Below are 25,754 nucleotides of genomic sequence, written 5' to 3'. Positions count from 1 at the left end.
TGGCATATTGATCCTGCCACTGTTTACCCTCTTTCAACGCTGTCCAAATAATGTGTCTCCGTGGCAATCTCTGGGGAGCATGGCTTACTATGGCAACATGAACCATTTGACGTGTTTTAACATCCCATCCTCATGCTGTCAAAAGTGCAGGACTCCTTCAGTGTCTCATAGAAATATGTTCCAAGTTGCAAAATGGAAACTGAACTCACAATTGCAGGAATGTTTACAGCTGAGGCAAGCTGACATTTCAGGCTATGAATTACTTAGAATCTTTGCATACTTCCCTTGGAGAACAGTATGTAGTAGAAAGGTTTGCAAGCTGATAACAAAAAAAAACCTTGCATTTCTGTGCTGCATTTTGAAATCCTTTCCCCATGTTCCAGCCATTTCAGAACCGAGGATGTGCAGTCACTCTTGTAATGAAGGAAATTGTTCCTAGAAACAGCAATGTGGTTCTGACTGTACAATCTGTTTCAGAAATGCAGAGTGATGGAGAAATATTGGGCTGTTTGAGTTGGACCCGGCCATTGTCTCAGTGGCATCCTGCCCCCACTGCCCATTCCCACAAGTCCTATCGCCATACAAACCTTTTGCGTTTATGCAACTCCCAATAATCTCACCGCCTCACTTCCACAGTTGTGTCGCAATTCAGAGGGAACCTCGAGAGGCAAGTAAACCTCAGGCAGTGCAAATTGAGGCTCCTTCCGTGGACCCCTCTGACTTTGCACGGTTCCCAAATATCTCTGATGATCAGGGCAACTTAGTTTAGTTTAGAGATACAGGGCAGAAACAGGCCCTTCGGCCAACTGAGTCTGTGCCGAGCGGCGTCCCGGTAGACTAGCACTATCCTCCCTACAAGGAACAATTTACAATTTTTACCAAAGCCAATTATCTACAAACCTGTAAGTCTTTGAAGTGTGGGAGGAAACCAGAGCACCCAGAGAAAACCCACACGGTCATGGGGAGAACATACAAACTCTGTACAGGCAGCACCCGTAGTCAGGATTGAACCCGGGTCCCTGGCGCTGTAAGGCAGCAACTCTACTGCAGCGCCACTGTTAAAAGCAGTGGGATTTCCTTTTTAATAGATGTTTTCAAAAACTCATTAAACTTTTTTATCACTATATATATCCAGTGAATTAAAAGAAAAACAAAGAACAGCTAAACCTAGCGGTTTAATAATAGTTGATGACTTCCGTGTTGTCAGTGCTTCCACTTTACAATGAGCTGCTGCAGAAATTTTGAACACCTGATGCTTGCCCTTGAAATGGCCATTGGTCTCTCTAGACCTGCTGGCCTGCACTAGCATGATCTAGCTCATGTCCAAAACGCCAGGGATAACTCTTCCTTACTTTGAAAGGATCTTGTACCTGCGCCTGAGAGATATGTTCAGGCCTCATTTTAATATCTCATCTGAAAATCAACGTCTCAGAGAGTGTAACACTCCCTCGGGACTGGACTTGAAGATTAGTATAAGATCTGATCCTCGTAACTCTGGTGTGGCTGTCAAAACAATAGTATATTGATTCAGAGGCTGCAAACTAAACCTCAATTGACAATGAAAAGGCCCAAGAGAGGTAAAGCTAGAATGGAGAAGCAAGGAACTGCAGGTGATGATTTTACACAAAAAGACACAGAGTGCTGGGGTAACTCAGTGGGTCAGGCAGCATCACCGGAGAACATGGATACTGACATTTCAGATCGGGACCCTTCTATAGACTGATTGTAAGTGGAGGGGGGAGGGGGAGGAAGACATTTGGAAGAGAAGAGAGGCAGGACAATGCGTGGCAGGTAATAGGTGGTCACAGCTGAGGGTTTTTATAGTTGTAACAAAGGCCAGAGATAAAAGCAGGAGCGATAGACAGATTGAAGATTTGCAAATTGGGAAGCCAGTGGATGGAATCCAGGAGGGGCGGGGAGAAATAGGTACGAGCCCAGCTGACATAGAGGTGGAAGTGGGTAATAGAGTGTGGTATGGGGTAAGGAGGGGATGTGGGGAGAAAGGCGGGGGGGGGGGGGGGGGGGGGGGGGAGATGGTTGTAAGAGGTTACCTAAAATGGGAGAATTCAATGTTAATATTGTGGGTTGTAAGTTATGCAAGCAAAATATGAGGTAATGCTTGATGTTATTAACACGCATGTAGATTTTCACATTGTGTATCAAGATCCTTCATGTAGCTGAGGATAAGAATGTGACATTTATAAATCTTTGGGAATTTCACAGCCTATTAGGTCAATGGCCATTAATTATCTTTAACCACTTAGTAGTTGAAGTAAGTCCTATTTGTGGGGGGGATGTTTGACATTTTGGATTCCTATTAATTATACGACCTGTGTTGGGCAACACATATCCAGAAGATGCAAGTATCTCATGCAATTTCTCATCCCAGAATTTGGAAGCAGATTCCAGCCCTCACTCTGGAAATGGGAAAACTAAGATTCAGCAAAACAATCATTGCTGGTGAGTTCTTGTGTCCAGTTATAATATAACTGCTATTAAGCAAAGTGGTCTTCTGTCCTGCAGGAAGATGCTCGAGCTGATGCCATCGACAGTATCGTCAGGGACATTCAAAACACTCAGTGCCTGCTGAATGTTGAATTTGGAGGACTCAGTTGCTCGAACGTTACACTGCAGTTTACCGATACGAAGGATGATGTAGGTCTGGGACTAGTCAAGGAGGGGCTTGTGATGGTGGACGCGCGTAAGGAGAAGCACCTGCAGAAAGTGGTAAGTGATTGCATAATGGACACATGTCAATAATTGGAGTATTGATCGATATGCTGTTTCAATACAAGTTGTGTTTTCTTTCCCTGATGGGTAACCTACATATGCTATCCCAATCAATATGCCAAGAAAACTAGAAATTAATATTCTAGTTTGGAGTTAAAAGAGAGGATTGAACATGTTCCGTGCAGGTTGTCCTTTCACTTTGGAGGAACAACCGTAAGAAATGGACACAGAACATCTTTCCATGTTGCAGCAATGACTAGGCTTCAAAACAATTTATTTGGCTGTAAAGTTCATTGGGATGTGCAGAGGTCAAATAAGGGGCATCAAATGCATGTCTTTTTATGGGCAGATGAACCATATTGATCGATAAAAATGAAAAATACTGGAAAACCTTCTGTAGTTAGAGCACTATTTGTGGAGGCAGAAACCAAGTACACCTTTCAGCCCATCAGTATATTCAACAACCCGGATCATTCGTTCACTTCCTGCTGGTACCACCTGATATCCTGCAACTTTTCCTGGTTTTGTTTCAGATCTTAAGCACCTTTGGATATTGATTTTGTTGTGGTTTGTTTATGTTGGTGCTTCTTCCTGATTCAGCTGTGCGTCCCAGTGCTGATGTAAAACTGAATATAGCTGGTTGGATAAATGCAGCGAGAGGATGCTGCTTCTTTTTAAGTATTCCAGCGGTGGAGGAACAAAGTGACAGCTGATGGGAATATACCACATGGACAGAATATAAAAGCAAATCTTTATATGCGAGTGTTAGCACATACCTGGAAGAGAATGTTTGTCATGTCTATCCTCAGATTTGTTGGATGCCAACTTGTTTGAAGCATGAGTATCTGCAGTAATTGCACATTGTTCCTGTCAGGTATTTTGAATCGTTCTTATACTGGAATGTGCTGCCTGGAAGGATGGTGAAGCAACTTCAATGGTGACTCAATAAGGGAGTTGGAGAGATATCAGAAAGTAGAACATTGCGAGTCTGTGGGAAAATGACATTAATTGAATGGTTCTTTCAAAGAGCTGGCAGAGAGAAACCTTGAACAAATAGGACTATGAAACTGTCAATGTTATTCTAGAAACAAGAAACTGCAGACGCTGGTTTACAAAAATAGATGAAGTGCTGGAGTAACTCAGAGGGTTAGGCAGCATCTCTGGAGAACATGGACAGGTGACGTTTCGGGTCGGGACCCTTCTTCAGCCCGATCCGAAACGCCACCTACCCATGATCACCAGAGATGCTGCCTGACCTGCTGAGTTACTCCAGCACTTTGTGCCTTTGAATGTTTTTCAGTCCTTTTCTAGGAGAGTTACATATCACTGTTCAACGTACACCTTTGAAACTCTTGTAAAATAATGCTGTACGTAAATACAATTTCTACACAATGCAGAACATTTCATTAACACAGAGACTATTTTCTGTGGGATTTATTTCAAAAGCAAGGATTCTATCAGAGGTATCTTTGCAGTGTTACCTAGCCCACAGCCAGTGCTTTGAGAGTTATCAAGTCCTGTCTCCCAGGAGCATTTCTAGCAGCTGCCTTCAACACAATGAGGACTTGCTGTGATTCTTGCATTCTGATTCTGGCTTTGGGCCACATGAGCCCACAGCATTCTAACATGGGAAATGTCGGCGACATGATTACACCTGCAAAATTCTAGTACTGTTGTTTCAGCACCACAGTATGAATTAGCTGCAGTCAGCATAAACATACAACAGCAAGGAGAGCATTTTCTATGCAGAATTCGTTTGCACTCTGATCTTGTTTTATGAATTGTTGAGTGTTTGTTTTATTGGCATCTTTCATTAGTTTTCCAGAATTGCAGTTGAATCTATAATGTTGCAATAGGGCAACTTGGACCTGCTGGTCTCTGCTTTGATTCCTCTCTCATACAAGCTTTCTCAAATTTTAATTATGTTTTTCCCCGCCTGCCTGGTTTCTCTTTTCCTCACATATAAAAACATGTTTACATTACATAGAGGTGCATTTAATGTAAAGAAAAGAAAAAAACACATTTAGTAGAGTTGATCCATGTCGGGGTTTATGCTGCAAGCACGTCTCCTTTTGCTCCCCTTCATCTCATCTTATCATCATATTCTTTTACAGATTTCTCCCCATGTCCCTATAGCTTCCCCATTAATGCATCAGTAGTGTACAATTCCAACACAACTTGGGGTAGCAGCTTCCAAATCTCTACCACTCTTGCCTCAATTCCATATCGGTTTTATAAATAGATGTATTATATTATTTGACCTATAATCACCATTCAGCATGAAAAATCTCCATCTGTCGCTATCAGGACCCTTCAGCCTTCTCTATCCTAGCGAAAGAAGATTCAGTAATCTTTGCTGAAGTGCCGATTCCCTGATTTGTATAAAGCTGTATTTTTGGGGAACTCTGTAAAATTTGATATTACAAGAAAGCAAGATAGTGGGGGAAAAACCCCATCAAGTTACTGTGAGTGCCCATAAACTCTCCGCACCATTTTGTCTGTTTTTTGAACAGGGCTGCATCACAGACAAACCTCAGCCTGTTTTCATCTCATTGTGTGCACAAGGTAGAGGATGAAGAATTGAAGTGATTTTCTATCCTTAGTCTCGTCTTATTGCATCTGCCGTAGCTGAGAGCTACCAAGAGTTTTTGTGTCAATTTTTCTCTTGAATAAAATCCAGAGATAATCCAACTAGATTGGCTGACAGACAGCTGTGTAACTGTGACACTCTGCACAGAGGTTCCAATGTGATTGTTGAGGATTTTTTGCAAGATTGCCTAAGTGAGCAAGATTTAAAATAATCAGTGGTAGTTGTGATTTGCAAAGTACGTTATTTATTCGCAAACCCTGCCAAATTCTCATAAAATGAATTGATTGCAGAAAGACCTGGCTGACATTACTATGTTTTAATCTCTACTGCTTCGATAACATAAAATTGTGAAAGAACTCTTATTATGGGGTGAAATATGGCAGTAATCAAATGTTTTTACCGCAGGAGATGATTGATACCACTGTAAAGTAATAGTAGGGGGAAGAATAGTGAAGTGAGAAAGAGGAAAGCCAAGCAGACCTGAGTTATAAATCTGTAAATAGCAGCCACAGCTTCCTGCGAGAAGTAGAGGTTTGTTAAGGTTGTTCAGCATCAATAAATAAATCCAATAAAAGGGCTGAAAATATAAACAACATACATAAAGTGGGTCAAATATACTGCACCAAAAATGTATTAGATAAACATGTAATTTCTGGCCTGCGTGAGAAGGGGATGAATCGGGCTGAGCTATCTGCAGCTGTGCTAAATGCAGAGCCTCCTAATTAGTATTGCACAGCTCATGATCCAAAGGACAGGTACACATCTCATTCCAAAGTTAGCTAATTATTGCTTGTTAGAATTAAATATTCAATGAGCAGTGTACTAGTGCAATAACAATAATGGGGAAAATGTATTTCTGCTTATAATTATAATTGATAACTTTTCAATATACCATCTCATCCTTTCTGCTGTAATAAACTATAATTGGCATTTCATTTTAGATTCCTATTCTTCTTTGTGGTTAACTCTTTGTCCACCCATACAAGTAAGCACATACTGCTTTGAGTCTTTTTGCCTTCAATCCAAAAGATTCAGTTTTGGGGATCAGCCATGATCGAAGGGCCGAATGGCCTCCTGCACCTATTTTCTATGTTGAGTATGATTTTATGCACGCCAAGAGTACATCAGCGCCTCATTTCATTGACTATATTTTATACATGAACTTGGGCTGCAGGTGCTGTTTAGCTGTTCAACTCTGAGTATGAACGTAGTCAAGTAAACCTCGGCCAACTCGCCACTTCCAACATTGGGAGAGTGGCCAGGAGCAGGATATCCATTTCATTCTATTTTGTCTACTTCTCTCTGAAAAGCATCAGCCTAATTATAGCCCAAATTCTCAGCTCAAAACAGAGAATATTAAGATGAGTACACCGTGTTAGCGAGGGCAGCTGAGCTGCAATCTCATTATCATATATTTCCCATCCGTTTGAACAGTCGCATATGATTTTGCTTTAATTTCACAATAAAAAGATTGCAACCTCAGACAATAAACGCTGCATTGACACTACATCAACATCCCAACTCAATTTATCCATTCAAACCCATAGTGAAACTTGAACTGACAACTTGCTGACTCGTACAGGTTTAATCAATTGAACCAAGATGACACTTCAGCAGCTGATACTGTTTAGAGGTTTTCCAAACTCACTTTACCATCATATCCAGCACCCTGCCTTCAAAAGTCTTTAAATTCCACCCCAGTTGAGCTCCTTATGATTTTTTTCCTTCCTTAACTTGCTTGTCACTATCCACATATTAATATTATAATGTATTCTGAGCCAGATTAGGCACAACGTGTTTATCCCATTTGGCCCCATGCTGAGCTTCCAAACCAATATCCTATCCAAGCAAATGGACTACATAACATTACATGGTTCCATCCCCACCTCATCTCATCTCATCTGTGCTCAGCTGCATCCAGCCAGGGCTAATTGAATGCTGTCCTGGCACCCGTCCTAAAGATGAGGTCATCTAAAATTCAGCTGTCCCTCTGCTAGCTTGTACCAGATGCTGTTCACTCATCACCCCTGTATATGCTGCCTTTAAATTGTAATCTGCGTGTGCCTCTCCTTATTTCTGTACATTTCTGCTGACCTGACTTTCTCCCTGAGTTGCACATTCATCCAATGCAGACCTTTTGTCATTTCCTAGCTCGTTTTGTTCTACCATTGTTAGTCTTCAACTCATCAGGTCTTAACTTCAGCAATACCTGCGCTTTACCTCACCTCTGTCTTGAAACCATTCTTAAAACTCCTCAATACCATTCTCTCAAAATATTTCCTTTATTTTCATTGCCAATTTTTATATACTCATTTTCCATTGAACCGCTTTGGGACATTTTATTACTTTAAAGTCTAGGATAATACAAGATATTGTGGCTGAGATGTGCTGCCTTTGTTCACTTAAGCTTTAGAATATCAGGCAATTCTAAATGTGCTAGGTTACCGGTAATATAATTTAGTTTAAATATTTGATTTTAAAGAAAGAACCTATAATTATTTAAGAAAAAAAATTCTACGCCCTGCTAATATATAGCATTACTTTTAATGTCATATCTTATAAATGTTTTATGTGAATTTAAAATATGTGCATGAATATTATAAGCTCAATAGAACATTCATTCGCAAAGTGTAAAGGATCTGGTGGCAGAGACCAGATCTAATCTATTTGAAAAAGTGTGTGACTAACATGAAGATGCCTGAAACATGTCATCCTTTGTCATGACAATTAAGGATGCTATTAGCCAAGTAAGCCAGAATCATCTGTGGTTCAATTTCTCCTCTGTGCTGAATTGCCTGGCCAGCTGGGGAGTGATTGATCAGTTGGCCAGGTGGGCTGAGGAATGGTTGATGGCATTTAATACAGACAAATGTGAGGTGTTGCATTTTGGGAGGTCTAACACAGCCAGGACCTACACAGTGAATGGTAGGGCTCTGGGGATATTGCCAGGACTCAGGAGTGCAGGAGAATGAGGGGTGATCTTATAGAGGTGTATAAAATCATTAGAGGAATAGATCAGGTAAATGCACAGAGTCTCTTGCCCAGAGTAGGTGAATCGAGGACCGGAGGACGTAGCTTTAAGGTGAAGGGGAAAAGAATTAATAGGAATCGGAGGGGTAACTTTTTCACACAAAGCATGGTGGGTGTATGGAACAAGCTGCCAGAGGTGGTAGTTGAGACAGGGACTATCGCAACGTTTAAGACACTGTACGACAGGTACATGGATAGGACAGGTTTGGAGGGATATGGGCCAAATGCAGGCAGGTGGGACCAGTGTAGCTGGGACATGTTGGCCGATGTGGGCAAGGTGGGCCGAAGGGCCTGTTTCCACACTATACAACTCGATGACTAATAGGTGCTTCTCAGGTGTTTGGTGTTCTGCTTTAAGGAGAGGTGAATTAATCAAAAATTCTGTTCACTATTGTTAAATGGTGGCATATTCATTTTCTCCTCCATCTATCAAGAATGTCAGCATTACCCCAAAATCCCACGTCCCACATAGAGAATAGATACTAGAGAAGGGGCGGTGCTGGACCTCCTGTTAGGAAATGAGACGGGTCAGGTGGCAGAGGTATGCGTTGGGGAACAGTTCGGGACCAGTGATCACAATACCATTAGTTTCAATATAATTATGGAGAGGGTCAGAACTGGTCCTAGGGTTGAGATTTTTGATTGGAGAAAGGCTAACTTTGAGGAGATGCGAAAGGATTTAAAAGGAGTAAATTGGGACAGTTTGTTTTATGGGAAAGATGTGGAAGAGAAATGGAGGACATTTAAAGGTGAAATTTTAAGAGTACAGAATCTTTATGTCCCTGTTCGGTTGAAAGGAAATAGTAAAAATTGGAAAGAGCCATGGTTTTCAAGAGAAATTGGACACTTGGTTCGGAAAAAGAGAGAGATCTACAATAATTATAGGCAGCATGGAGTAAATGAGGTGATTGAGGAGTATAAAGAATGTAAAAAGAATCTTAAGAAAGAAATTAGAAAAGCTAAAAGAAGATATGAGGTTGCTTTGGCAAGTAAGGTGAAAGTAAATCCAAAGGGTTTCTACAGCTATATTAATAGCAAAAGGATAACGAGGGATAAAATTGGTCCATTAGAGAGTCAGAGTGGACAGCTATCTGCAGAGCCAAAAGAGATGGGGGAGATATTGAACAATTTCTTTTCTTCGGTATTCACCAAGGAGAAGGATATTGAATTATGTGAGGTAAGGGAAACAAGTAGAGTAGCTATGGAAACTATGAGATTCAAAGAAGAGGAAGTACTGACACTTTTGAGAAATATAAAAGTGGATAAGTCTCCAGGTCCGGACAGGATATTCCCTAGGACATTGAGGGAAGTTAGTGTAGAAATAGCAGGGGCTATGACAGAAATATTTCAAATGTCATTAGAAACGGGAATAGTGCCGGAGGATTGGCGTACTGCGCATGTTGTTCCATTGTTTAAAAAGGGGTCTAAGAGTAAACCTAGCAATTATAGACCAGTTAGTTTGACGTCAGTGGTGGGCAAATTAATGGAAAGGATACTTAGAGATAATATATATAAGCATCTGGATAAACAGGTTCTGATTAGGAACAGTCAACATGGATTTGTGCCTGGAAGGTCATGTTTGACTAATCTTCTTGAATTTTCTGAAGAGGTTACTCGGGAAATTGATGAGGGTAAAGCAGTGGATGTTGTATATATGGACTTCAGTAAGGCCTTTGACAAGGTTCCTCACGGAAGGTTGGTTAAGAAGGTTCAATTGTTGGGTATTAATGGCGGAGTAGCAAGATGGATTCAACAGTGGCTGAATGGGAGATGCCAGAGAGTAATGGTGGATGGTTGTTTGTCAGGTTGGAGGCCAGTGACTAGTGGGGTGCCACAGGGATCTGTGTTGGGTCCACTGTTGTTTGTCATGTACATCAATGATCTGGATGATGGTGTGGTAAATTGGATTAGTAAGTATGCAGATGATACTAAGATAGGTGGGGTTGTGGATAATGAAGTAGATTTTCAAAGTCTACAGAGAGATTTATGCCAGTTGGAAGAGTGGGCTGAAAGATGGCAGATGGAGTTTAATGCTGATAAGTGTGAGGTGCTACATCTTGGCAGGACAAATCAAAATAGGACGTACATGGTAAATGGTAGGGAATTGAAGAATGCAGGTGAGCAGAGGGATCTGGGAATAACTGCACAGTTCCCTGAAAGTGGAATCTCATGTAGATAGGGTGGTAAAGAAAGCTTTTGGTGTGCTGGCCTTTATAAATCAGAGCATCGAGTATAGAAGTTGGGATGTAATGTTAAAATTGTACAAGGCATTGGTGAGGCCAATTCTGGAGTATGGTGTACAATTTTGGTCGCCTAATTATAGGAAGGATGTCAACAAAATAGAGAGAGTACAGAGGAGATTTACTAGAATGTTGCCTGGGTTTCAGCAACTAAGTTACAGAGAAAGGTTGAACAAGTTAGGGCTTTATTCTTTGGAGCGCAGAAGGTTAAGGGGGGACTTGATAGAGGTCTTTAAAATGATGAGAGGGATAGACAGAGTTGACGTGGATAAGCTTTTCCCACTGAGAGTAGGGAAGATTCAAACAAGGGGACATGACTTGAGAATTAAGGGACAGAAGTTTAGGGGTAACATGAGGGGGAACTTCTTTACTCAGAGAGTGGTGGCTGTGTGGAATGAGCTTCCAGTGAAGGTGGTGGAGGCAGGTTCGTTTTTATCATTGAAAAATAAATTGGATAGTTATATGGACGGGAAAGGAATGGAGGGTTATATGGTTATAGTCCGGCCTGAGAAAGCAACTTGGTGACTGCTTCATGTGAGCCATTGGAAGATGCACTTAATCTGTCTTCATTATATTGTATCTCTGTATCGCAGACAAAAAGAATCCTTTTGCCTTGAATTTTACAGCGTTCTTGTGCCATATTCTGATTAATTCTCAGCATGATGAGATCAGATTGGTTGATTTTTAATTAATTATAGTCATTAAAATTAATTAACCATAGGAATTAAATTAATATGTAAATCACATAGAAAAGAAAGGCAAGTGGTAATAAGGATTGTTCGTGTTGAATTGCGAATGATCAGGTGGATCCTATCAGAAGCATAATGATCCACTGAGAAGAGAATTGCTCATAGGTTTCATTCCGACTCGTGTGCACAGCGCCTTCACCGGAACAAATGAATAAACACAGACTTATCCCCTGGGAAGGGGATTCCAAACTAGTGCCTCCCCTCCCCCAGACCAGATCCCCCTTTGTTCTCCCACCGTCCCGCACTGCGGTCCCCCCGCGCCAGATCCTCCATTGTCTTCCCCTCTCCCCCTCACGCTCATCAACCGCGAGACTTTCATTCCCACCGAGGCCCACGTTGCCGCCGAGGCACCCGTTACCACCGCAAGGTCTCCCACAGCCGCCACCGAGGCTCCCATCGCCGCCACTGCCGAGGCTCCTTCGGCCCAGACAGGCTTCGCCGCAGTCCCCTGGGAGGCCTGTGGGGCGAGTCGGGCCTACCGGGGGTGCGTTCCGGTTGTCGGTCATCGTTCTGGTGGTCAGAATCACCATGGAAGTGGCACAGAACAAATATGCTCACTTGGAGCTACAGATAGTGAAATCGCCAGGTTCTGATGGACTTCATGGGAGTGATCGTGAAGGGAATGGGCATTGAAAGCATTGATGCAATGGTTTTAAATGTCCAAAACGCCTTATATTTGGGTAAGTTTTGTTAAATTGGAAAATAGAAAATATAGCTCATTTATTCAAACAGGAAGGGGAAAACAGAGGAAACTACAGGCCAGTCAGCTTAACATCTGTCAGTTAGCTTAAATATTGAGAAAATATTAGAAGGCTTTATTAAAAACATTACAGCAGGACACTTAGAAAAATGCAGTGTAAATCATAATTTATGAAAGGCAATCATTTTGCTCAATTTATTGGAGGTCTTGGAAGATCCAATGTGCTATAATTTCAGAGAAGGTTTACGAGACTGATACCTGGAATGAATAGATTATCTTATGAGGATAGGTTGGCAGGCTGGGCTTGTATCCACTGGAATTTCCAGGAGATTTGATTGCAACGTACGATCTTAAGGGTTTTTGACGGTGGGTGTGGAAAGGATGTTTGTTCTAGTGGTTGAACCAGAACCAGAGGTTGCTGCTTACACATAAGGGCCCACCCATTATGGGCTAAAATTATCTCTCAAAGAGTCATGAGTCTTTGGAATTCAGAGTCAAAGTGCAATGGAAGCTTTGGTTCATAAACCCTTATTCTAAATCATCACCAATTCATTTCACTCTACTCCATTTGGTGGAATTTGTCTACATCCTCAACAACTTCTCCTTTGGCTCCTCTCATTTTCTCCAAGTTAGTGTAGCCATGGGCACTCACTTGGGCCCCAGCTATGCCTGCCTTTCTGTTGACTATGTTGCACAGTCCTTATTCCAAACGTACACTGGCACCATCCCCCAAATCTTGCTCCCCTACACTAATGACTGCATTGGGGATGCCTCCTGCACCTATACAGAACTCATTGATTTCATTAACTTCACCACTAACTTCCACCCTGCCCTCAAATCTCTGGCACCTCTCTCTCCTTTCTTGATCTCTCTGACTCCATCACAGGGGACAGACTATCGACTGACATATATTACAGACCTACTGACTCCCAGAATGATCTGGACTGTACTTCCTTCCATCCTGCCTCCGGCAAAGGTGCCATCTCCTACTCTCAATTTCTCCGTCTCCGCCGTATCTGCTCCCAAGATGAGGCGTTCCATTCGAAGACATTCTTTAGTAAACATGGATTCCTCCCCTGCTGTCATCTCCTCTTTGTCCTGTAGATCTGCTCTCACTTCCCCTCTCTCCAGGCGGAACTAGGGTGCAGTTCACCTGGTCCTCACCTGTTCACTCATCCATTCCCACCTAAACCCACCCCTTCCCCAGGTACTTTCACCTGCAACTGCAGGAGGTGAAACACCTGTCCCAAGACCACCTCCCTCACCTCCATCCAGGCATCCCCAGCAGTCCTTCCAGGTGAGACAGAGGTTCACATGCACCTTATCTGACCTCATCTACTGCATCCAGTTTTTCCAATGTGACCTCCTGTACATTGATGAGACCAAGCATAGACTCAACGACCCTTTTGCTGATCACTTACATTCCGTTCCGGAATAGCTTGCTGAGTCTCCAGGTTGCTATCCATTTTAACACCTCTTTCCATTACCTTTCTGTCCTGGGCCTCCTCCATTGCAGAATGAGACGACAGGCAAACTGGACGAACACCTCATATTCCGCTTAGGTAGCTTACAACCCAACAATATGAACATTGTATTTTCCAATTTTAGGTAACTACGCAACCTTCCCCCTATCCCTTCGTTCCCCCATATAACCTACCCCCTTCTCTATCCCCTTCCTCCCCTGTGCCCCACTTGAACTTGAAACCTATTTTTCTCCTTCCCCTCCCCATCCATCTACATTCCTTCCTCTAGCTTCACAATTTGCAACTCTTCAATTATTTTATCTCACACCTGTCTTCACTCCAGCCTTTGTCCAACCATCTGTCTATCAAATAACTCTCCTCATCTGAGTTGGGCTATTACCTGCCAGGCTTTCTCCTGCCCTTCCTCTCTTCCAGCTTTCTATTTTCTCCCCCCCCCCCACCACCACCACTCCACACACAGTTTGAAGTTGGGTCCTGACCCGAACCATTGTCAATCCATGTTCTGACATGCTGCCTGGCGTACTGAGCTACTTCAGCACTCTGTGTCGGACTTAATTTGCCTTCTACAAGTTCCATAAAAGTTGTCCTTACTCAAGCATTTAGAATGAATTGTAATATTATTGCACGTTGTGGCTTCCAAAAGCTTAACCATTGACATTAGATTTATGTCCACTCCTTACAGCTCTCTTTTCATAATGGATGTGTTTTTGGAGTGAACACAAACTTGTACTGAAGATGGTATAGTAACTGGTCTTTAGAGAGTTGGAAGACTTTTCCGATAAACAAGAGGTTGGCAGAAGTTTAGCAAAGTAACAAACTCTAGAAGTGGTACATTTAAGAAACTTTCTTTACACTGAAAAGGTTTCAGGTCAAGTATAGCCTGAGTTGCAGACACACTGACACTGCTGTTCTTCCACATGTGCAACAGTAGGATTAAATTCCAACTGAATTTTCTCAATAAATTCCATCATTTGCTAATAATGAAGAATTCCCATCCCAACAGCTACATTGTGGCACGTGAGTTAATTGCTAATTTTGTGAACTCTAGTGGCCCCCCTGCTCTTCACACTCTGGCCTTTAACCACCCAAACCACCCCCTCCCCTGGTACTTTCCCTTGCAACCGCAGGGAATGCTACACTTAACCCTTTACCTCCCCCCTCGACTCCATCTAAGGACCCAAGCAGTCTTTCCAGGTGAATCAGAGGCTCACCTGCACCTCCACCAACCTCATCTATTGCATCCGCTGCTCTAGATGTCAACGGCTCTACATTGGTGAGACCAAGCGCAGGCTTGGCGATCGCTTCGCCCAACACCTCCGCACAGTTCGCATTAACCAACCTGATCTCCCGGTGACTCGGCACTTCAATTCCCCCTTCCATTCCGAATCCGACCTTTCTGTCCTGAGCCTCCTCCATGGCCAGAGTGAGTCCTACCGCAAATTGGAGGGGCAGCACCTCATATTTTGCTTGGGTAGTTTACACCTCAGCGGTATGAACGTTGACCTCCAATTTCAGGTAGTCCTTGCTTACTCCCTCCTTCCCTTCCCCTTCCCAGCTCCCCTACAGCCTACTGTCTCCGCATATTCCTTTCTTCTTCCCGCCCCCCCCCCTTCAACCCCACATCAGTCTGAAGAAGGGTCTTGACCTGAAACATCACCTATTTCTTCGCTCCATAGATGCTGCCTCACCCGCTGAGTTTCTCCAGCATTTTTGTCTACCAAAGGTAGAGATCATTTTCAACGCAGCCGAGTAGATCCCAAGACTTTTGGTAAAATAGAACTTTATAATTCTCTCCATCTTCCATACATGGAGGGTTCTTTTTTTTTTTCCCTGCATTACCAAACGACAGAGAAGCTGAAAATGTAAGATTGATTTGTGATGGTGATTTGACTTGGAGACAGCTGCAGACAGTTTTGTTTGTAACCAGAAATGAAAGATAGACTTGCATCCATGAAACACCTTCTTGTGCTCCTCGAGATTCTCAAAGCATTTCAAGTGAAATGATTTACTGTGAGGAGCGGTGGCCCGAGTCAGACGTAGCAGCCAGTTTGCACAAAATCCACAAACTGTGATGAATCATCAGGACCAAAAGTCCAAAGGGAATCTATTACTCACAAAATAATTAAGCAAGAAGGAGTGCCTAAAAGGTTTAATCTAATCAAAACTTGAAGGAAAAAATAAAACTTATCTCTCCTCCACATCCTCCAACTTGATGTTGCCCCAATCCCGTACTTTTATACCTTCCCTAAAGTCCACAACAGGATTAGGCGACCCAGTATCTGCCTGCCCTTGCCCCACTGAATATATTGTATACCTTGCCTCTATCTTCTCTGCACTTGTTTTTCCCTGGATACGTTCTGTTTCCACAGCCCCCACTGCCTCATCTTCACTATGGATGTCCAATTGCTGATGGGTGTACAAGGACTGGACATCCACATGGTAAAGATGACATAGTGGTGGCCTCTTGGAGAGTTTTCACAACTTGCTGATGGGCGCACAGTGAAAACTCTCCATTTCTTTCAGCAACAAAGATCCACCCAGTTCTCCGCCATCAACACTCTCGTCCACCAGGTTAAAGATGTCTTCCCCTTGAACGAAGATAGACACGAAAAGCTGGAGTAACACAGCGGGACAGGCAGTATATCTGGAGAGAAGGAATGGGTGACATTTCGTGTCGAGTCGCTTCTTCGGACTGGTTAGGGATAAGGGAAACAAGAGTTATAGACGATGATGTAGAGAATTTAAAGTGGCTTGCATGATCTATCTTTGGACTCCTGGTACACATTGAGCCACAGGCACTGGTATGGGCCCTAGTTGTGCCTGTGTTCCCATGGGCTAGCAGACACTGTTCCTGCACCTGTGTGTGGGCCTTATCAATGTTACCACCTTTGCTACTAACTTTCACCCCGTTCTCAAATGCAGTTGGACCATTTCTGGCACTTTTCTAGATTTCTCTGTTGCCATCTCGGGAGACAAATTATTCACTGATGTTTATATAAACCTGTTGACTCCCACAGGTGTCTTCCCACTTTGTCTCTTGTAAGAATGCCATTCCCTCTCCCAGTTTCTCCATCTCTGCCACGTCTCCTCTCAAGACCTTCCATTCCAGAGCATCTGCACTGTCCTTTTCAGGAATGTCCTCATATTGTTGCTGATGGAGCCCATTCTGTGTTTCCTCTGTTTTGTCTTGACCTGCTCTCACCCCACCCCTCTCCAAACAGAACGGAGATCGAATTCATCTTTCATCCCACTAGCCTCCATATCTAGCACGTCATCCTCCGTCATTGAAGCCAGCTGCTACAAGAACCCACCACCAGCCACATTGTGCCCTCTTCACCCCTTTCTGTCTTCCACAGGTACCATTCCTGCTGTGAGTCCATTCATACCTCCCCACCCAGTGCCCATGGATGCCTGCAACTGCAGAGGTCCAACTCTCACAACATCCAGGGGCCTAGACAGCTCCGCCAAACGTATCAACTGCATTCAGTGCTCCCGATATGGTCTTTGTTTCTCTCTCTCTCTCTGTCTCGTTCTCACTATCTCTCTCTCTCTCCCCATCTCCCTCTTTCTTTCTGTCTCACTGTCACTGTCTCACCTCCCTCTGTCTCTTCCCCCCTCCGTCTCTTCCTCCATTCCTCTGCCTCTCCCTCCTTCTCTCCATGCGCCTCATTCCCTCCCTCCATCTCTCCTTGCTCCCTCCGTCTCCTTCCCATCCTCCGTCTCTCTCTCTCCCTCCCTCCCTCTGTTTCTCCCTTCATCCGTCTCTCCCTCCTATGTGTCTCTTCCTCCCCCTCCACCTCCCTCAGTCTCTCCCTCCCTCTTTCCTCCCTTTAACTCTCCTCCCTCCATCTCTCCCTTACTCCCTATCTCCTAGTCTTTCTTCCTCTGTCTCTCCCTCTCTGTCCCTGTATCTCTCCCTCTTTCTCCCTCTTTCTCCCTCTTTCTCCCTCTTTCTCCCTCTTTCTCCCTCTTTCTCCCTCTTTCTCCCTCTTTCTCTCTCTCTCTCTCTCTCTCTCTCTGCCTCTCTCCCCGCCTCTCTCCCCGCCTCTCTCTCTCTCTGCCTCTCTCTCTGCCTCTGCCTCCATCTGTGTCTCTCTCTCGCACTCTTTCACTTGGGCTCGCTCTCTCAGCTTCTCCATCCTCTCTATTTCTCTCTTTCTCTTTATATATTTATTTTTCTTTCCCTCTCTCCCTCTCACTCTCTCTGTTTGTCACTGTCACTATCTCTCTCTCTCTCTCTCTCTCTCTCTCTCTCTCTCTCTCTTTCTATCTCTCCCTGCTTATCTCTCTCCCCCTCTTCTCTACCTCTCTCCCCCCTTCCCCTCCATCCTTCCTCCTCCCCCCTCTCCCTCTCCCTCCCCCATTTCTCTCCCCATCCCTCTTGACTCCCTCCTCCCCCCCCCCCTTGCCTCTCATTCATCTCTCTAATGGTCCCCATTATCACCTTTCTTATCAGATTCCAACACTGGCAGCCTTTGTGTTGCTGCTTATCACCTTCCAGCAACTGTCTCCACTTTCACCCTCCCCTCCCTTCACCTGGCTCCATCTGTCTTTCTTCCCCTCTCTCGTCTGCCTGTGTGATTCAAATTTGTACCAGATGGATCTTTGTCTTAGTGATAAGAATTCTATCAGTGGTTTACCCTGTGATGAGTAAGAGTGAAAGTAAGCCTGTACTGACTGGTACAGCAGGAAATGGCCAGAGCATTTGATTCATATAGGTAAAATCCTGTGGAATGTGTACATTCAATAATCTATTATATTCAACACTGGTGAGAATGTTAAATTACTTCCACCCTTACTGATGAGACTGACCTTGGATTCACTGGATCAGTCGGAAGAATTGCTGGCACTGCAAAAGAAATATCAGTGGGTGATATTTACAGTCCTGTTTAGAGATTACATGTCAAATATACCATCAATTTCTAATTTGTTGATAAAAGGAAATGGTGTTTCAGTCATTTTTTTAAAATGTTTTATTATTATATTACCACTCATAATAAATAATGCTCAAAACTTATTCAAGGACGGAAGCAATGGCCAATGAGTAGGAATTAGGTGGAAAAGCTGGATAGATATTGTCTGTGAAAAAGAGATGAACTGAATATTTACTGACAACAATAATCCACACAGATGGTGTTAATTTAAGTCTGTGATGTGTTTTGAGTTAGAAGGTTGCAGTATGTATGTATATATATATGTGTGTGTATACAAGAGATATAAAGGTTTGTACAGAGGGGGTGGAGGGTTGACAAGGAAGTGCAGTTGTTGGCATCTTGGAGGAGCTCAGCACTGGGTTAGTGTGAAGAATACACCTGCTATTCCACATCAATATTTCATTGTTTTAAATTATGTTTTACTGATTTCCTTTGCACCATTAATAACCCTGGCTTGGGATGCCTGGACCCTAAACTCAGGACCCCCCCCCCCCCAAGTTTCCCCCTCTCTCCTCCCTCCTCTTTCTCCATCTTTCTCCAGTCTCCTTCAGACCTTAATGCAACGTTTGGCAGCCAATTGAGTACCTAGGCTGCTGTTATCCTGCAGCAAACCAGGAAAGTACAAAGACATTTTGGATCTTATTCATGTCAGAATTTCTCTCTTCAGCCTAAACACCAAAGTTAATTATTTTTTAGTTCAGCCTTTGATCAAATAATGACAAGGAAGGTTTTTGAAGGGGACTTAAAACCATTTACTTTACACTTCAGAAGCTACAGATATGGAATTGGAGGTCATTTTATATTAATGTCAACGGTTTAAGTGCGTTTCTTGGTGCAGCAGGAGTGTTAGTATTTCCCAGTCAGTTGGAAGTCATAAACTAGGACACACAACAGTAGTTAACCCAATGAATATTTAATCATCTACACTTCTCAAACACCATATATGTATTTTATGGTTTGGAGTAATGGTGTTGCTGGTGCATTCTGGATATGATCTTCACCACACGACAACTCCAAGAATAATGCAAGGAGCAACATCAACAACTATACATGGCCTTTTCTGACCTTACAAAAAACCTTCATCTGTGTTGACAGATAGAGCCTTTGCAGAATATTTCTTAACCTTGGCTATTCTCAGAAATTCATTGCTATTCTATCCACTGCAGATAAAAGCAACCAGGTCTATGCATTCTCCCAATCTCAGCAGAGAACTGGCATCAAGCAAGAGCGACACGAAATGCTGGAGTCACTCAGCGGGACAGGCAGCATCTCTGGAGAGGAATGGGTGACTTTTTGGATCCAGACCCTTCAGACTACCATTGCTCCAATTCTCTACTCTGTCTTTCTTGCTGCAGTTTTATATCTCGCTTCCAACAGGTTTCCTGCTGGAATGAAACAAATCTTGAGCAATGGCGCAGTGGTAGACTTGATGCCTTTTTCCCCTGTCCCACTTAGGAAACCTGAACAGAAACCTCTGGAGACTTTGCGCCCCACCCAAGGTTTCCGTGCGGTTCCCGAAGGTTTTTGTCAGTCTCCCTACCTGCTTCCACTACCTGCAACCTCCGGCAACCACCTGCAACCTCCGGGAATCGCACGGAAACCGTGGATGGGGCCCAAAGTCCCCAGAGGTTTCCGTTCAGGTTTCCTAAGTGGGACAGGGGCATATTACAGTGCCAGAGACCCGGGATCGATGCTATGGGTGCTGTCTGTACGGAGTTTGCACCTTCTCCCTGTGGGGCTTCTCTGGGTGCTCCCACATTCCAAAGACGTGCAGGTTTATAGGTCAATTGGCTTCTGTAAATTGTCCCTAGAGTGTCGGACAGAACTAGTGTACAAGGTGGACACAAAATGCTGGAGTAATTCAGCGGGTGAAGCAGCATCTCTGGCGAGGAGGAATGGGTGACGTTTCGGGTCGAGCCCCTTCTTCAGACCGAGGGTGGTTGTTGGTCGGCACAGACTACGTGGGCCGAAGGGCCTGTTTCCATCCTGTATCTCTAAAAAAAGACAAATGGGAAACTGTTCAACCTTTGTTGCACCCACTGCAGAACCAAAGTCACTCCATCCTCTACCAATTAAGTGCAATATGCAGGCCATGTCTGCATATGTGCACACCTGGAATCCCACCACCGTCATTTTTCACTGAAGGATGTGAGAGAATAATTTTAAAATATATATCTAGCAGGCACTTTGATGCACTGGAGAGGGACAACCATTGCTGTCTGCATGAAATCCTTCAAATCTATTAGCAGGATAAAGGAGCTATCGTCAGCATGTTCTCTCAGGTCAACATTCCCAGCAACAAGACTGTAATTACAGTCAGTCAGCTGTGATGCATCAACCCCATCATTCATATGGCACCACATCCCCGAAACAAATACACTTCCATCAGCTCCGCCACAGCAAGAGATTAGGAGGATGGAGAAAGCCACTTCAAAGTTCTCAGAGAAAATGTTTTAACATTCTCACCAAGAGCACCAAGCCCATGAGGAACAGGAGCATCTAGGAAGCACTACCTGCCCCGCCCGTGGCAGAACCTGCTGATCCCACCTTGGCATTATCAGCCCATTCAGGTTTTGTGTTCCTCCAGGAATTGGCCTTAGGAAAGTACAGCATATGTTTATAAAAAGAGACACAACACGTTGGAGCCACTCAATGGTTCACGCAGCATCTTTGGAGAATATGGATAGCTGATGTTTCGGGTCAGGACCTTCTTCAGACTGATTGTAGTGGGGGGTGAGAAGGCTGTCTCTCAGTATGTTACATACTGAGTAAAACTCCAGGCTATCCCATCAAGCAGTTTCAGCTATCTCAGCAAACAATTTCAGCCTGGGTGCAGTATGGTTTTGATACGGAATAAAGTTCCTTTTACAGTCTTACGAAACACAGAGGACATTTAATAAAATATATATATTTAGACTAAAATTCTCTGTGCATAACTCCCATTAGCCATTCCCAAGCCAGTTACAGCCCAGGTTATGAGAAAACATAGAAATATAGGTGCAGGAGTAGGCCATTCGGTCCTTTGAGCCATCACCGCCATTCAATATGATCATGGCTGATCATCTAAAATCAGTACCCCGTTCCTGCTTTTTCCCCATATCCCTTGATTCTTTTCGCCCTAAAGCTAAAGCTAACTCTCTCTTGAAAACATCCAGTGAATCGGCCTCCACTGCCTTCTGTTGCAGAGAATTCTACAGGTTCACAACTCTCTGGGTGAAAACGTTTTTCCTCATCTCAGTCCTAAATGGCCTACCCCTTATTTTTGAACTATGACCCCTGGTTCTGGACTCCCCCAACATCGGGACATTTTTCCTGCATCGAGCCTACCCAATCCTTTAATAATTTTATACAGTATGTTTCTGTAAGGAGGTTATTCTCCCGCCACGGTCTCTCATCAAACATTTAGGAGGGAAAAAAGAGGGAAAAAGTAAGGAATGAAAACTGATTTATTACACTAACACATGCCTTATTGAAGTAAAATGGATTTTTTTTATCTCTGAATAACACTCCTGGTTTGTCCTTTCTTTTCTCCTGTTAATATGTTCAAATGCCATTTCAGAGGACTATAAAGGAAGTCATTGAATTCTGAAGCTACATTTTTGCATAACAAAAGATCATGAATTTCTACCTTATTTTCAAAGAACCAACTTGAATCTCAGTTTATATTAAGCAAAGCCTCACTTGCCAGTGCAGTTTCTTTTGTATTAGCCCCCAAATCTCAGGGACACAGGTGCAGGAGGGAATGTAGGTGACACACTAATGTAATAATATCTATTTAATTGGCTGAACCCGTCACACTGGTGAGGGATTGCACCAGTTCACAATCACTGGGCGAAGGCCAATGCAAAATGGCCCAGTTCCAGAAACAGGGAAGCACATGAGCGAGGCCAGATACAGCTGAGACACTCAGCTTTACTGTTCCTACAATGACCTTTCCATTTGTAAGCTTGTACACGTGAAGAGGATTGTCAAGATTTATATATTTTTAACTCACTCTCCAGTCTGGTGTTTACCTTGGTATTTGCTTCAGTTCATAAGAATTAGGAACATGAGCCGGCACAGTCAGCCTCTGAGGCCTGGTCTACTATTCAGTCAGATCGGAGCTGATACAATCTTTCTCAACCATTTTCCCATTCTCTCTTTGCATCCCTTGACTATAAGAATTCTCACAGTCAACATCAATTGAATGCTTGAAAATAATGGAGAGTAAGCTATCATTAATAAATGTTTAAGAAGGAACTGCAGATGCTGGAAAAATTGATACAAACGAATAAATGTTGTTAATTTAATGGCAGATTTGTCACAGCTCCACGCCTAACTTTTCTGTCACCCAACCTTCCTCAGGCGCTGGGTGACAAAGGGAGTCTAGAGAAGGGTCCCAACCTGAAACGTTCAATTTCACATTTATTGCCACATGCACCAATTAAGGTACAGTGGAATTTCGATTTACCATACAGCCACACAATGAAAAAGAGCACAATACACAATAGAATACAACATGAGCATCCACCACAGTGGAATCAACATTCTTCACTATGGTGGAAGGCAATAACGTGCAGTCAGTCCTCCTCCTTTCTTCATCCATGGTCGGGGCCATGAACCCTCCACAGTAGCTGCTACGGACGGCCCGATGTACAGGCCCTCGCGTCGGGATGCTCGAAACTCCAACGTCGGGACGGACGGACACTCGAGGAGGTCCCGAATCGGCCGCTTCCCACCGGAGACCGTGGCTTCATGGTTTTATAGGCCGCAGGCCGGCGGTCGGAGCTTTTCTCCGGCGATCCAAGAGCTCCAATCTTTCTGGCTGCTCTTTGCTATTTCACCCAAGAGAGCTTGGGTAAAATTGGAAATAAGACAGATGTTATTGTAAATTGAAACAGTTGTCACCAGGATATTTGAATCTTAGGAATCACAATAACCAAGTTCAATTCAGCATCCTGCCCTGAATCTTTTTCCTATTTCTTCTTTTTACCTCCAACTCCATTTCCTCCGTCATCTGTCCTATCACCCTCTCTATTTTTAGTCCAGGAAACTAGATCAAAAGCTTTTTTTTTAAATGATGCCAGCATGGATACAATGTGCCTAAAGAACTTCTGTGTAGTCTTTTATCACAAATGTATTTTATACTTGTCTGCCATTTTACTGCTACTCTGAATGAGAGAATCTGCATATCAACCCTTCTCAGCAATGCCCAGGCATAGGGTAATCATTTGATCTTTTAAAGCTGAGACCTAAAGAGGCATGGATAATAGGCAGGGAATACGCCTGGTGACCCAGGGAGACCTGAATGCGGAGTCGCAGTAACACTAATCCTATACTAGTATAAAGGGTCTGAAGAAGGGTCCCAATCCGAAATGTCACCCATTCCTTCTCTCCAGAGGCACTGCCAGTCCCGCTGAATTACTCCAGCATTTTGTGTGTATCTTCAGTTTAAACCAGCATCTGCAGTTCCTTCCGACAGACCTATACTAAACCTGTCCACAAGGAGGCAGTACACAAACTCAAGTTTTCATTTTTGGAGGCAGCAGTCAGGGCAAGGGAAGTATTAATAAGTATTTTAGACTATTTAAACACAAATGTAGTTGATGCTAAGTTTACTTTCATTGGAAGATTGAAATGCATCCATCAAATATTAATATCATGTGGGAGCACGTTAAAGATAGGGAGATGTAATTATTATTATCTTCATCAAAACGTAAAGTATATTCCCAATAGTCTGACACAGAAGCACCTGGTGTCTTTGTAGAATTATAAATATAGAATCTGTTGACTAATTCCCTGCCTCCCCCATGAGTAGAGAGGAGCAGCTTATTATCCGATTGTAGAGCAGTAGCTTGTGAAGGAAAGTCAGATCTCTCTTATATTGTTTTAAATTCTCAGCTTTGATTTGAAATGATTTGTGAAAAATAGCAAAGTACTACTATCTGTCAGAAGGTTTAACTGGTGCTGGAAAAGGGGAGCAGGTGCCCAAGAGGTATCTCATTCCAATCTTATTTTAAGCACATTTGCCTGCGCTGTTTTCTTTTAGTTCTCTATGTCGGCATGACATCCTGAATATTTAAGGAAGTGATTGATTTTCTTCATTTCCTTCCATTCCACCATATTCTACAAAAAGAATAGCTGTAGATTGGTGAGTGGAAGCACGTTGGTGAGGATGTAATATCCTGACAAAGCACACTCAGCCAGCTTTGTCAGCGTCTTATTAGCTGTTGTTCTTGAATGATCAAGGATGATCTTCATCTATAATACACATCGCATATGCAAGACATCATTTATTTTTAATCTTCATCTAACAACATCGTAGCCTGCCGTGCTTTCAAGTATCAGCTCTGTGTAGAGTTTTTTTTGGCAAATAAGTCTACTCTGTCTACATCCATGGGAGCTTTGTGAAAACATCCACTATTTTTTTGGCAACTGATCATTAGTTCATTGCCTGGCATGTATCATACCTGACAGAATGAAGTTGCCATTTTTATATTGTGTGTGACCAAATTTTGATCAACATTTCTTCCTGAAAAAGCTGGAGTAACTCAGCAGGTCGGACTGACGAAGGGTCTCGGCCCGAAACGTCACCTCTTCCTTTTCTCCAGTGATGCTTTCTGACACGCTGAGTTAGTCCAACTTTTTGTGTCTATCTTCGGTTTAAACCAGCATCTGCAGTTCTTTCCTTCATACCAGTGATTATCTGTATTTAAGGAGGTTGGAGTGGAGCTTCTTATCGAGTCTTACAGCTTGAAAAAAAGCTCTTTGGCCCATCTTGCCCCAGCTACACTAGTCCCATCTGCCTATGTTTGTCCCATTATCCCTCCAAACCTTTCCTATCCTTGTATCTTCTTGCGTATGGCATGCATAGCCTAAAGTTGTAGGACAACTTGTACTATTTGATCTTATTTGATTGTGCATGCCGGATTGATTGAATGAATGAATGAATGAATGAATGAATGAATGAATGAATGAATGAATGTTTATTGGCCAAGTATTCACATACAAGGAATTTGCCTTGGTGCTCCGCCCACAAGTGACAACATGACATACAGTGACAGTAAAGAATGATACATAAAACATTAATAATAAAACATTTTGATTAAACATGTGAATTAAATAAAATACCAGAGCAAAAGGAGGCTACAGACTTTTGGTTATTGAGTAGAGCTACTACTCGTGGAAAAAAAGCTGTGTTTATGTCTGGCTGTGGCAGCTTTGACAGTCCGGAATCGCCTCCAGAGGGAAGTGATTCAAAGAGTTTGTGGCCAGGCTGAGAGGGGTCAGAGATGATCTTACCCACTCGCTTCCTGGC

The 25,754-nt window shown here is 43.2% G+C and overlaps 1 protein-coding gene across 1 annotated transcript in view; it reads left to right on the top strand.

Moving 5' to 3' along the window:
• Positions 1-25,754, top strand: part of snd1 (staphylococcal nuclease and tudor domain containing 1) — a 778,779-nt gene that overhangs the window by 722,803 nt on the left and 30,222 nt on the right. The window contains exon 22 of the mRNA XM_033040015.1: positions 2,524-2,727. Within this exon, the coding sequence (XP_032895906.1) occupies positions 2,524-2,727 (204 nt within the window). The remainder of the gene's footprint in view (positions 1-2,523; positions 2,728-25,754) is intronic.

Source organism: Amblyraja radiata, chromosome 21 (genome assembly GCF_010909765.2).
Source record: "Amblyraja radiata isolate CabotCenter1 chromosome 21, sAmbRad1.1.pri, whole genome shotgun sequence".
Taxonomy (NCBI): domain Eukaryota; kingdom Metazoa; phylum Chordata; class Chondrichthyes; order Rajiformes; family Rajidae; genus Amblyraja; species Amblyraja radiata.
Note: the sequence above shows the minus strand (reverse complement) of the source record. Positions and strands in the feature narration are given on the sequence as shown.